Source organism: Gadus macrocephalus, chromosome 5, assembly GCF_031168955.1.
Source record: "Gadus macrocephalus chromosome 5, ASM3116895v1".
NCBI lineage: Eukaryota > Metazoa > Chordata > Actinopteri > Gadiformes > Gadidae > Gadus > Gadus macrocephalus.
Window position 1 is genome coordinate 18,929,702 of NC_082386.1, and position 13,063 is coordinate 18,942,764.

General features: G+C 48.8%; 2 protein-coding genes across 2 annotated transcripts in view; one reads left to right on the forward strand and one right to left on the reverse strand.

Annotated features, from left to right (window-relative positions):
- Positions 1–3,304, forward strand: part of sfxn5a (sideroflexin 5a) — a 20,800-nt gene extending 17,496 nt beyond the window's left edge. Inside the window, 1 exon segment of the mRNA XM_060051607.1 lies at positions 1,650–3,304. Coding sequence (XP_059907590.1) covers positions 1,650–1,727 — 78 coding nt within the window. The 3' untranslated portion in view covers positions 1,728–3,304.
- Positions 3,305–5,649: 2,345 nt separating this feature from the next.
- Positions 5,650–12,185, reverse strand: emx1 (empty spiracles homeobox 1). The gene is made up of 3 exons (XM_060051664.1): positions 10,520–12,185; positions 8,900–9,084; positions 5,650–6,018 (listed from the first exon to the last, which is right to left on the reverse strand). The coding sequence occupies exons 1-3, from the start codon at positions 10,896–10,898 to the stop codon at positions 5,851–5,853; spliced, it is 732 nt and encodes a 243-aa protein (XP_059907647.1). The 5' UTR covers positions 10,899–12,185; the 3' UTR covers positions 5,650–5,850.
- Positions 12,186–13,063: the final 878 nt, after the last annotated feature.

The window sequence follows — 13,063 nt, forward strand, 5'->3', positions numbered from 1 at the left end:
GTTAGACAGTACAGAGACAGGTCATTCAGGAGCAGGTAGGGGTTAGACAGTACAGAGACAGGTCATTAAGGAGCAGGTAGGGGTTAGACAGTACAGAGACAGGTCATTAAGGAGCAGGTAGGGGCTAGACAGTACAGAGACGGGTCATTAAGGAGCAGGTAGGGGTTAGACAGTACAGAGACGGGTCATTAAGGAGCAGGTAGGGGTTAGACGGTACAGAGACAGGTCATTAAGGAGCAGGTAGGGGTTAGACAGTACAGAGACAGGTCATTAAGGAGCAGGTAGGGGTTAGACAGTACAGAGACAGGTCATTAAGGAGCAGGTAGGGGTCAGGGGTCTAGGATGCCAACAGTTAGACTGCGGACATCGAGCATCGAACCCAGTACACAGTAGCCCGACTCCCACCTTCCGTATAGGTGGGTCTGGAACCCATCTGGAGGGTCCGATCCCATGGGGCTCAACCTGTTACCACCCAGAACCCTGTTGGTTCCATCCCAGACCCTGTGGCCCTCTCAACAGGTTCCCCCGGGGCGCGCTTCACCACGTGGCCATCGGCCAATGAGGCGCGAAGCCCCTCTGCTCTGACCCCGCCCCCAAACTGCTGGCCACGCCGTGGTTCCGTCCCCCGGGTCGAACGTGTCCTCGCCATCCGGTCGGACGTCTGCTGGGCTGACCTCCGGCGGCGCTCGCGTCCCCTCTCTCCGTATGTCTCCGCGGCGCGCGTGTATATATATATGTGTTTTTATTATTTTAGCATTTCGTCGCCGACATATTTTCCTCTTTCGCTCCGCCGACTTTCGTTTGGGCGCTCTGCCAAACCGACAACTCAGAGGCGCCGATGGCGGCGCCGATGGCGGCGGCGGCGGCGGCGGCGTCTTGGCGGCGTTCCGTCTCTCTCTTGACAGCCATATGGCGAACGGCGAACGGGCATATGCGCCGCCAGCCAGCGTCGCCAGTGCCAGCCAGCGTCGCCTTCGTCGCGTACGCTGGGAGGCTAAGAGACGGGGGTGGGGGGAAAATGTCCGTCCCCCCCCCCAAAAAAAAGAAAAAAACACCCACCAAACAGAGGGGGCTGGTCTCGCGGACCCCCCGCCGATGCAATTAGCTCCTGTTCGCTTTCACACCTCGCGAGACGCCTATGCTGGGCTGCAGCCGCCGAGTCACGGCCATCTGTCGGCGGTTCAAGCGGCCTTCCCCGACGCGAACGCGCGCTCCTCCTCCTCCTCCTCCTCCTCCTCCTCCTCCTCCTCCTCCTCCTCCTCCTCCTCCTCCTCCTCCTCCTCCTCCTCCTCCTCCGAGCTGCCGACTTGGCTCCCGCCTGGTTCCTGCTCCTCACGTCGGAGAGCGAACGCCGCGGTGTGCAGCTCGCCGCGGGCTCTTGGGTCGATGCGCCAGCGCTAAGTTATGATGTGTGTGTGTGTGTGTGTGTGTGTGTGTGTGTGTGTGTGTGTGTGTGTGTGTGTGTGTGTGTGTGTGTGTGTGTGTGTGTGTGTGTGTGTGTGTGTGTGTGTGTGTGTGTGTGTGTGTGTGTGTGTGTGTCAGTGTGTGTGTGTGTGTGTCAGTGTGTGTGTGGCGCGCTTCAGCATTAGCTGGGGTGCAGGGAAAACGCGCTAACTCGTGGGTTCGCGTCCCGCTTCCTGTCTCCACAGATCCACGCCAGTCGGCTGGAGCCGGAGATCGCCATGGCAACTCGCTGCAAGATCCTAACGTACAATAAAGGCCTCTGAGGGGGAGGGGCCCGCCGACGACCATGTGACCGGCCAAGGTGGCCAATCACGTCGTTGGAAGCTGGGGAGGTTATCTACTCAAAAGATAAATGGTAAAATGGACTGCATTTATAAAGCGCTTCTCTAACCAGCGGTCACTCAAAGCTCTTCACAATATTGCCCAACATTCACCCGTTCATGCACGTATTCACACATTTAACCGCCGATGGCGGTGTCAGCCATGCGAGGCGACAGCCAGCTCGTAAAGATCAGTCAGGGTGAGGTTGAGCCGGGGATTGAACCAGCAACCCTCCGGTTACCAGCCTACCTCCTGAGCCACATGCCGCCCTGAGCTGTTCTTATTGGACGATGAGGGTCGTGTGTTTAAGCGAGTCTATGGTCGTTGGTTCAAGTCCCTAGGATCCAACTTTTCTAGTGGGGTATGGATGATCCGGTATATTGGGTCTGTTGGGGCTTATGATTGGTCAGTTATAGTAATTATAGTGTAATTCATGAGGTTGTGATTTAAGATCGTGTTTACATGTCCTCCTGATTCTGTGAGGAACTGAGAGAATGTTTTGCATAGTAGATAGATGATTTACACGGCAGCGAAATAACAAATCCTAGTTACACTTTAGGATGAAGTATGACTATTAAATTTGTTTCCTCTTCTAAACTTTTTGTTTGTATGTTTTGTTCATGTTAATGTATATAATTCGGCACCACCTCCACAAACCTTAACAATGTTTATTATGACATTTATTATGATTATTATTTTTTTGATATGATAAGCTTACACAAAGTAAAAGTGTTGACATTACAGATTAAACATTATTAATAAGTCAAACTCAACCGAAGGAGATGTCTTTTTAAAAAACGAAGGAGATGTCATTGTTTTGCTTTCACAGACGGAACGCTTTAGCTAATCGTTCATATCCCACCTCTTCTTCCCATCTTAATGTGAGCGTAATGCCATTCCTGACGACCATACATGGACTTCCCCCGTTTACTATCTCTCCGTCTCATCTTTCTTATTGGTGTGTTTGCGCGGTTGCCAGGGGAACCCTGCACGCTAGGGTTGCAGCGCGCGGAGAGCGTTGACAAGACACTGCACGCGAGAGGCGAACATAAACAAACATAATCAATGTTACGTTCAACAGTTTACTAAATCTGGACAATTATTGTAATCGTTAAATCAACACTAATTGGTGCACTAAATTGGAAAATGTAGACGTCGTCAATTAAGATGTAAACTGTCTTTTTTTGAATCGAGGTTAATGTCGTTGAATCTGTACTTATTTTAATGTTTCATTATTTAGGCTAGAGATGGGATTTGGCAGAGGTGCCCCCGAAGACATTGTATTGATTAATTAATCGATTGATCGTCTGATCATGTCACCCTTAAAGTGTAGGTGTGTGTGTAATACTTGTGTGTTGATGTTGTGTATACATTGTGTGTGTGATTGTGTTGGGTACCAAAACGTCTGTGCGTGTGTTGTGTACAAATTGTGTGTGTGTTTGTATAATGTATGAAACGTGTGTGCGTGTGGAAATAACTTGTGGGTGTTTGTTTATAAATCATGTTTGCGTTGTGTTTACATTGTGTATTGGTTTTGTTTTGTCTCAAATATGCGTGTTTGTGTTTGTATTGTGTAAATCGTGTGATAATTGTCTTGTGTCTGACCCACATGTGTCATGTATAAAACATTCGTGCGTACGTGTACGTGCGCACGTATGTGCGTGTGTGTGTGTGTGCACGTCTCCCACGCCCAGCCTATTCCCGGCGTCTCCGTGGGCCTCGGGGCCTCTGCGGTGCTGACGGGGCTGACGGGAGAGCGGCCCGGCCCCCTGGGGAGCCCGGTGTGATCCGCCGCTAATTGTTTTCTTTACACCAGAACCCCTGAGAGTTCGCGGCCTCCCCGCTCCGAGAGAACCGCAAACTCTCGCGAGAGTACGCGGTTCTCTCGGAGCGTGAAGGCGATCCAAGCGCGGCCTTCTCGATTCAGGCGTTGAATAAGCGCACACAGGTGCGCGCGTACACATGCACACGCAAGTTTTATACATGACACACGAACATGCACAGTTCAGACACAACACAATTAGCACACGGTTCTCTCGGAGCATGGAGGCCGCGCCGTGATCGCCTCCAAGCTCCGGGAGATCACGCTGCCGCCGCCCAGGTCTGTGTTCCGTCTCCCCTGCCCGGCGCTTAGGAAGAGACCTTCGTCTTTGATCGTTTGTTTGAGCGGGGAGGAATGCCCAGGCGCTCAGCGCGTGTTGGCACCTGCACCGCGGGTATTGGGTGTCCCTGGAACTCACAACACGGCCCCTAACGGGCCGCCCCGGCAAGCCGAGGGCACATGTGTTCACTGTGGTGTAAAACACGGCGGGGAGGGAGGCATGCTGGCGGGCGTTCCTCATCTCTCTGTTCCCCCACTTCTTGGCTTACAAAACAACCCCTCCTCCCATCGAACCCCGGGGTCACAATAGGAGAGGGGCTCTCGTTTTCCTTCGACAGGTGATTTTTTTTTTAAAAAATAAAACGATGTCTGTCAAAGGGCAGCGGCCCCTTCCTTCTTCCTTCGCGGATGAGAGGTGACTGTCACACACGCCGTGACCCGAAACACACCTGACATCAGAGCGCGCGCACACACACACACACACACACACCTTCCAGACACACACACACACACACCTTCCAGTCACACACCTTCCAGTCACACACACACACACACACACACACACACACCCACACACACACACACACACACACACACACACACACACACACACACACACACACACCTTCCAGTCATCAAGAGTGACGCAATGCTTCCAAAAAGACAACGTATACTATCATCATCATATATTTACTATGTCAGTTTTTAATCGCAAAAAAATCAGTTTAAAACATCTGTCCGTTTTTACACGTCTTTGTTCTCAGATTTATGCTTGGTGCCTTGTGATGCTCACTGTTAGTTTACCGAAACCATGATGAAGTGGGGAAGTCCATAAATGGTCAAGGACATACATTACCATATATTGAAAACATGCTACTTTGAATGATTAAGAGCTTTCTTGCTTTGCGGGAAAAGATGAATGCCAAAGTTGTCTGCCATTCCATTCATTTTTGTAATTGTGTGTCGTAACCCTGTTTTACCAGCAGGGGGCCCTGGAGCAGTGTCATAAATCGCCTTCAACATCATGTTGAGAGCAAACAAACTGGACTTTGGGAAGCAGTTGTTTTACATTTCAGTGCAAGATGTAAATGCTAAATAATAACAGATAAGTACATGAGGGAGTGACCCATTTCCAGGGACAGGCCTTGTAATTCATTACCCTTTTAGTTCAACTTATCACAACACAATTCACTGAGTCACCAGGTGGAACCGAAAAGTCTGAAGAAGCCAACAACAATTTGTCATGTGATGTCTCTCCGTCAACGGCATAAATACATACAAAAAAAACACGAAGAAGAAAACGAAACACTTTCAAACGCAATCGCGGGGTAATTGTCTTCAACAGCCTGTCAACAGCCTGTAACTCGGAGGGGGACGAGGAGCCCCGCCCCCTCCTGTCCCGTCCAAAAGCTCGTCCGCAGATCATTAACCAATGAGAGGGCAGCTTTGTGAAGCCGGGGAGCGTGTAGGAAGGGTGAAAGCGCCACAAATCAAAGTTCTTTGTCCGTTTCCTCTCTCCTCGCGTCCTCTGGTCTCCCCCTTCTCTCTCCCCTCTCTATCGTCTCTAGTAATATTTTATATTATAACACAATAAATAAACTTGGTCCTATGAAGCGCCACAGGTGTGTGTGTGTGTGCGTGCGTGTGCGCATGAATGTGTGTGTATGAAAGGGTCTTCGTCTGTGTGTGTGTGTGTGTGTATGAAAATATTGTGTGCGTGTGTTTATGAATGTGCTTGTGTATGAAGGATCTTCGTCTGTGTGTATGAAAAGATTGTGTGTGTGTGTTTATGACCGTGCGTGTGTATGAAGGATCTTTGTGTGTGTGTGGCATGAGGAGGGAGTCCGTGTGTGTGACTGTAAGGAGGGTGTGTGTGTGTGTGTATGAAGGATCTTGGTGTATGTGTGTGTGGCTGACGGTGACGGGGGTGTGTTAGTGTGTGTGTGTGTGTGTGAGGAGGCGCGTCAGTCCTCGGAGGTGACGTCTATGTCCTCTGAGCTGGCCTGCTTGGTGGCCAGGCGCCAGCGGTTGATGTGGTGGTTCCCCTTCTTCCTCTGCTGCATCTCCGGGCCCTCTTCCTCCAGCTTCTGCCGCTTGTACTTCGTCCTCCGGTTCTGGAACCACACCTTCACCTGGGGACACGGGGGAACACGCCCTGTTAGAACCCTGGCAACGCTCGCTGGGACCCCGGTAAGAAACCCTCCTGGAAACACTGGTTAGGGTTAGAACCCTTAGAACCCTAGACCGCGGGTTAGAACCCCTTGTTAGAACCCTGGTTAGCTATCTGATTAGAACACTCGTTACACCTCTTGTTTGAACCCTAGCACACTGGTCAATACCCTCCTTAGAACCCTGGTCCGAATGCTTGTTAGAACCCGGGTAGAACACGGTTTAAAAAGTCTTGCTGGAGCCCTGGTTAGAAACCTGGTTAGAACACTGGTTAGAACCTCCTAGAACCCTGCACAGGTCTGGCCGACCCAGAGCTGTACTGGAGGTAGGAGACACACATTGGTTCACAGTGTGTGGTTATTAACCTCTACCAAGCCTACACCATCTCATAACATCTGCAGCGATGCGCTGCTAGACCCCACCCCCCCGAGTGGTACTGGATTCCTGATTGGTCGATATCTGAACCACCCGCTGTCATGTCACTACGCAGCGTGACCTGGTGTCACATCGCCGTGCTTTGGCATCCTGAGGACCTGGGATCATTCCGGAGAATCAAACCCCTGAAGAACACCCCCACCCCCATCCCCGGTCCCGCCCCCACCCCCACCCCCACCTCCGCCCGCTGACGAGACAGCTTTATGCATTAGCATATGCTGCTAATTAGCGCTCCTTCCACCATAGAGTGTGGGAACACGTCACGGTATCGGCTGCTGCCGAGGGGGGGGCGGGGGGGGGGGGGGGTACTGGGAGGGTACCACTGCTGCCAAATTGGGCGGGAAATCTGGCCCAATCCGGCAACACTGGCGGGTACCGGGATGTAGACCGGATCCCATTACCGGAGCCGGTGCAGATGCAGGTTTCCCATCCAATCTGGCAACTCTGGGTGCAGCATGCTGAAGCTCCAGTGTTGCCCAATCTGGCAACACTGGAGGGTACTGGGATGTCGACCAAATATGTCCGGTGTACCCGGCACTATTCGGGGCGTAACCCCTTTCTGGAGGGCCGGCGGAGAGGGAGAGGGTGCAAATCCGGTGCCCGATAAAGCGCACCACATCATACCCATGATGCACTGCAAAAGAGCGCACACCAAGTCTCCACCCACACCCCTGTCTCCCCCCCCCTGTCTCCCCCTCATCCCCAGTCTCCCCCCCCCTCCCTGATTGACTCTGTCACCTGCTCTATAGTGAGCAGGCTTTAACTGTGATTCAGTGTTGGGCTCGGATTATAAATCGCTAATTATCCCTATTTTTTTTTACCCTTTAGACATTTAACATCGAATCCATGCATCTTTTTTTTATGTATTTATTATCTATATGCATACATAGATAATATATATTTGTATTTGTAGCTGTTATGATATAAACACATGTGCATATATTTAATTTCCTCTAGGCTATGTAGTTGATTGCTGCTGCTTTCAATAGAATGTGTGGCTCTTTAAAATCGCCTTAAGACCCGTGTTTGTCGATTGAATAATTTTCGTTACCTTTCATGATGATTTGTGATTAAATGCCCCTCTTAGCAGTGTGTTTAACCCGAGGTTTATGTTGACGGTGCAGACTTAACCGCGGACGCAGCTCGGGTGTTGTTATGGCGCTCATTAAGCCGTAATTGACATCTGAACGCCGCATTCAAGTCGAGCAGCGTCGATAATGTTCGCGAACTTGACGGGCTCGTGAAGGTGATGTCGTATGTACCTCCGAACAAACTTCGCAGTAAGCCGTTTCAAAATAAGAGCCCCTTGTAATTGTTTTTGAAACATAACCTCCATTAGGCCTACTACTGTGATTTATGTGATTGTAGTAATAATCATATTTTCACCTGATTTGATGCAGCATTTATCCGTTTATGTTTACCGTTGTGACTTTAATGTTTTATCGGGTGTAATTTTTTTAAGTTGGGTGTCTTTCAGACTTCACACATTTAAATAGCCCTGGTGTGCAAATGAATCCCCGCCAATTAATTAGACCTGACGCAAATACAATGTATGATTACAGGCCAAATAACAATAATTATCACAAGTTATATTATTGGTAATAGCCTATTAATATCACAATAATTGCATACCGATAGGAGGCCCATTCAATTTACAAGAATAACCAGCATTTATAAATTGTCACCCGTTGCGTTATAAATAGGATCCAATATAAAATAAATGAGTGAAAAATTAAACATTTCTAATAAAGAAATTGCATAGCCTATAACCACATATTGATACCACTCAAACTGCCTAATTCCTTTGTATTCGTATTTGTTAAAATGATTTCAATAGACATTATGAAATAATTATTAATTATTAGCTGTATACATTAATTGTAGCTGCTCGGGTTTTCCTCGACATTTGTATATTTGATCAAATAGACGCGGACAACCGAAATAATCCCTATAATTGAGTAGGCCTATCTCATTCTATAGCCTACAGGACATCATATCTTAGTTACATATTTATCCGCGCTTAATCTTAATAAGAAGAAAGAGGGAAACGCCGGTGCGGGATATGACCCGTCTAGCCGCTATGGATGCTCGTCTCCCGACCGAACTGTTCTGAACGGTTCGAACCCTGGCCCCCAGAACACGTCTGCCGGGAGACAAGCCTTCAAAGCGGCTAGACTGGCGGCTATCCGTGTTTCGAAACAAGAACAGTTAGGCCGGGAGACGAGCATCCATAGCAGCTAGACTGGGTCACCCGCCCGGGCTTGAAACCCCGGGCGGGGGTTCGGACTCTGGCCCCAGGCGCGTCAGGGACGCCAACTCATTGGCGTCCCTGACGCTTCTCAAACCGCGTGGGCCTCAGAAACAGAAACACAGAACACCAAAATACCACCAAAGCTGATTCTCGCTTACCTGGGTCTCGGACAGGCTGAGGCCGTGGGCCAGCTGCTTCCGCTCGGCGCCGACTACGTAGTGGTTCTTCTCGAAGGCTCGCTCCAGCCGCAGCAGCTGCGAGGGCGAGAAAGCCGTGCGGATACGCTTGGGTTTCCGGGCGAAGGGCCCGTGCAGGAGCAGGCCATCCTGGGACACCTCGTTCCCTGAGGGAAAGGGGGGAAGAGAAGTATGGGTTAGGTCTAGTGAGTACCCTGGAGCGAGCGAGTGAGTGGTGGAGCCCGGCAGTGGTTTGGATTTGGTCGGGCACCTGGAACCATTGCAGGGCCCCCCGGCTCGATATGTTTGGAGGTTTTTAGACATATAGTTTCGATATGTTTGGAGGTTTTTTGCCGTGACTTCACCTGTCTCGATGATCATTAATCAGTTCGTTCTTGGGTTTGGATTTTGCAATACAATCTGTTTGGTTTGATTGGAAAGGTTGGGCCTAAATATCGGACATTATGCAGAGGGACTTAGTCGTATTACAACGGTGGAGGGTTAGATTAGATTGAAGTAGGCTACAGTCTGCTCTGCACTACATATATATATTTTGACGGGCTACTTTTCAGAATACATGTCGACGTTTCATGTTGTGCTGAGCCGTATTCTGATCCTCGGAGGGTTAAATATTCACCCGATGGTTCCTTTAATCGAGAACATTAAATCACCGTCTAATTAAATGCGTTCTCATGTTAACACGGCTGGGCTTACTAAATCATTCTTTTTTTGAAACACATTCATGAGGAAATTAATATAATATAATAATAATTTGAAACAACTAATGCATCGCCTAAAATCAGCCCTGATCAAATATCATGTCGTGGGGTTTAATTCTAAATCGATTGTAAAATGTATTCCTTTTGTTGTGGGCCTGTTGCAAAAAGAATGTGTACAAAGATTTAGTTTTAATCTGCCAAACATAATTTATATCAGACCTCCTACTTCCATCTTTGATATCAGGCATATAATGACGAATAAAATGTAATATATATATATATATATATATATATATATATATATATATATATATATATATATATATATATAAACATTAATACTGGAACACTCTTAATACTGGAATAATTTAATATAAATATGATTAATACTCGTATTTTCTGTATGATTTATATGCAACGAAATGATATCCTAAATTATGTCTAACTGAACCATTAATACATTTAGCCTCCAAAGAAAGTCTCGAGGTAGAAAATATAGGCCTACTACAATATATATATATATATACTGTAGGCCTATGTTAAATTTAATTATAATTACATTATTATGATTATTATTATTATTATCATCATTGTTGTTATTATTATTATTATTTTGATTGTTATGATGATTATTATTATTCATTCACCTCTCTCCGCTAAACCCTTAGACTAACATCACGTCTCACTGGGAGAAAGATCTGGATATTGATCCAGATCTATTGATCCAGATCCACGCAAAACCATGATCCTCTCCCTAACGGCTCGACCGGTGCTTGACCCATGGTCCACGCACGCACGTGGAAAAGCACGCATTTGCGTGGACCATGGGTCGAGTTTAAATCCAACTTGCTCCGTTCAACGCGTCTGCTCGCGCGCCCCTCACCTTGAAACCGGTGGCCGAAGAACCGATTCCGGAGCACCCAGGGGTAGAAGTTGAGCGGGTCCCGGTGCTGGGACCCGAAGAAGTGCGTGGCAGCGGGGTGCTGCAGGTGGGCCGCCCCCCCCAGTGGGTGGTGGCCGTGGGGCGCCATACTCAGCGCGTGGTGGTGGTTCACCGACTCCGGGAAAACGAGCTCCGGGTTCGGGTACAGGGACCGGCCCTGCGGCGCCTGGTACCCGTTCATGAAGGCCTCCGGGGCGGCGCCGTGGTGGGAGTAGCTGAGGGCCGTGGGGCGGACGGGCTCCTCCGGGGACGCGGGGCTCTCCTTGGCCACCAGGGACTCGATGGTGAAGCAGCGTTTTCCCGCCGCTGAAGAAAACATGGTGCGCTCGTGCGCTCCGGGGACGCAGCCTCGAGAGCTCCAGTTGGAAAAGCGCGGAAAGCGCGTGGGTCTTACTTCCGCTTCAGGATTGCAGGAGGTGGACCCCCCCTCCTCTCAGAGACCCATGACGAAGGGGACCGAGTGGCGGCGGGTGGTGTTTGGTTTAGTGGACTGGCTTGCTGACGCGCTGGCTCGAGCTCGTCCGATGTGGTCACCGCTGTGCCTGCCTGCGCGAGTCCTACAGATCCATCCAGGGAGAGTCTCGCGCACTCCGACAAGACGTGCGGCAGTGTGAGCAAAACGCGTCCAAACCTCGAGCGTTCACATCTCCTCGGCCGGGGCGCGAGCAGCCAGTGGCGCGCACTGATTGGTCGGCCGCACCTGCCAATGAGTCCCTCCCCTCGAGTACCTGCCGCGCTTGGTTGATGTGGTTTGAGCGGGAGCACGCGGGGGCGAGGCGCGTGCATGTCCCTTGAGACGAGCGCAATTCTATTGAAAGCATCAGACAATTGGTTTATTATTACATACATATGAAAATGAAAAGACAATATTGGAGAAACTATTACCGTCGTCGTGAACCAGGCAAGTGGGACGGCCCGGCCTCCGTAGCGGAGAGTTAATTGAATCTGTGTATGAATATAGGACCAGGGGTGATCCTATAGCGGCTCTCTGATTGGTCCATCGTCATTGCTCTAATGTAGTGGGGATATCAGACCCCTGTGTGTTATGTTTAAAGGGTGATCGGGTGGATATGCTAGTTTGATAGTCTACAACTAGACCTAAAAGGGCTTAAACTAGCTGACTTCAAAGGGTGAGGGGGTGAATTTGTAGACGAGTTTCGCCATTCTATGGGTGCACCCATCTCAGCTGGAGTGAGACGTTTTTCGTAAAGAACAGTTTGATTTTAAAGAGGGCGTCAGAGTTTATGAACTGGTTTAGACCGGTGAGTCTGAAGGCTTGGTGCGAAACAGACGTCAGGTTGAAAATACAATGAAAACTAGGACTTTTGGGTCTGATTTAAACCCGTTTAGCAGCGACATAACCCACTACAATAACATAACAATAATAACACTAATGATCATAATCATAAATATTATTATTATCATTATTATAATTTGTACTAGTAGGCTAGTATGTTTTTATTGTTATTTGGTTTCAAACAGTTGAATATAATTATTATTAGTAGCCTATAGCCTGTTATTAGCAGCCTTGTAAAGGCCTTATAATTAATGCTACTTTGAAGGACAGTTTAATGAGGCCGTTCACCCCTTCTGCCAAAGGATCCGAACTCTTTCATTCATTCACTCTTCGGGTCATCCGTTCATTCACCCTTTTCAGTTCATCCATTCATTCACTCTTCGGTTCATCCGTTCGTTCACTCTTCGGTTCATCCGTTCATTCACTCTTCGCTTAGCCGTTGCTTTAGGCTCTTGAATCCATGGTAAACCGTCTGGTTAAAGAGGCCAAAGCGTTCATGATGAGATCTGAGATTGGATGTTTCGAGTGAACCTCGGCTCCCCAGCATGGGTTCCATACCCGCGGGTCTGGGGAGGCGCTGTGGTCCTCATGAATCGCTCCGTGTTGTTGCTTCTCATGGCGCTCAGCGCACGTTAATAATTAGCCAGTTAATGCGCCCGTTTGCGCAGAAGTTGTATTAGAAAATCATTAGCGATGTTTATTATGACCTCAACAAGTTGTTGATGAGGTGTTTAGAGTTAAAGGCCGTTAAACGTCCCGGTCCCGTTCTTACGAGGAGCAGGTTTACCGTGAGGGGGGTCATTAAACCTAAAGTAGGTCTTCTATATCAATATTCAACAGGCGTGGACTCACATGGGCATCGCACACAATATAAAGTTTATAATTTTTTAAGTTCAAGTAAAAACGTCAACGTACAAATAAAAAAGACTGAGTTGGTGGAGCTCAGAGATAGATCCAGACCACTGAACCGTTCGGATAGACCCAGAGCCCAAGATAGACCCAGAGCCCCAGATTGACCCAGACTAACAGATAGACCAAGACCACCAAATAGACCCCCAGATAGACCCGGCAGGCCCCAGTACAGCACAACCTACAGTAGGCATGTAGGGCCATGTATTAGCCGTGAGTCCAGTTTTGTCGCCATAATGAATAAGGTAAATAATGTCTATTATTATCCCAGTATGAGA

Coding starts and splice junctions, on each gene's coding strand:
- emx1 (XM_060051664.1), bottom strand. CDS start 10,898: ATGTTTTCTTCAGCGGCGGGAAAACGCTGCTTCACCATCGAGTCCCTG. Junction 9,085..10,519: donor CTTCGGCCACCGGTTTCAAG/GTGAGGGGCGCG, acceptor CCTTTCCCTCAG/GGAACGAGGTGTCCCAGGAT. Junction 6,019..8,899: donor TCAGCCTGTCCGAGACCCAG/GTAAGCGAGAAT, acceptor CCGTGTCCCCAG/GTGAAGGTGTGGTTCCAGAA.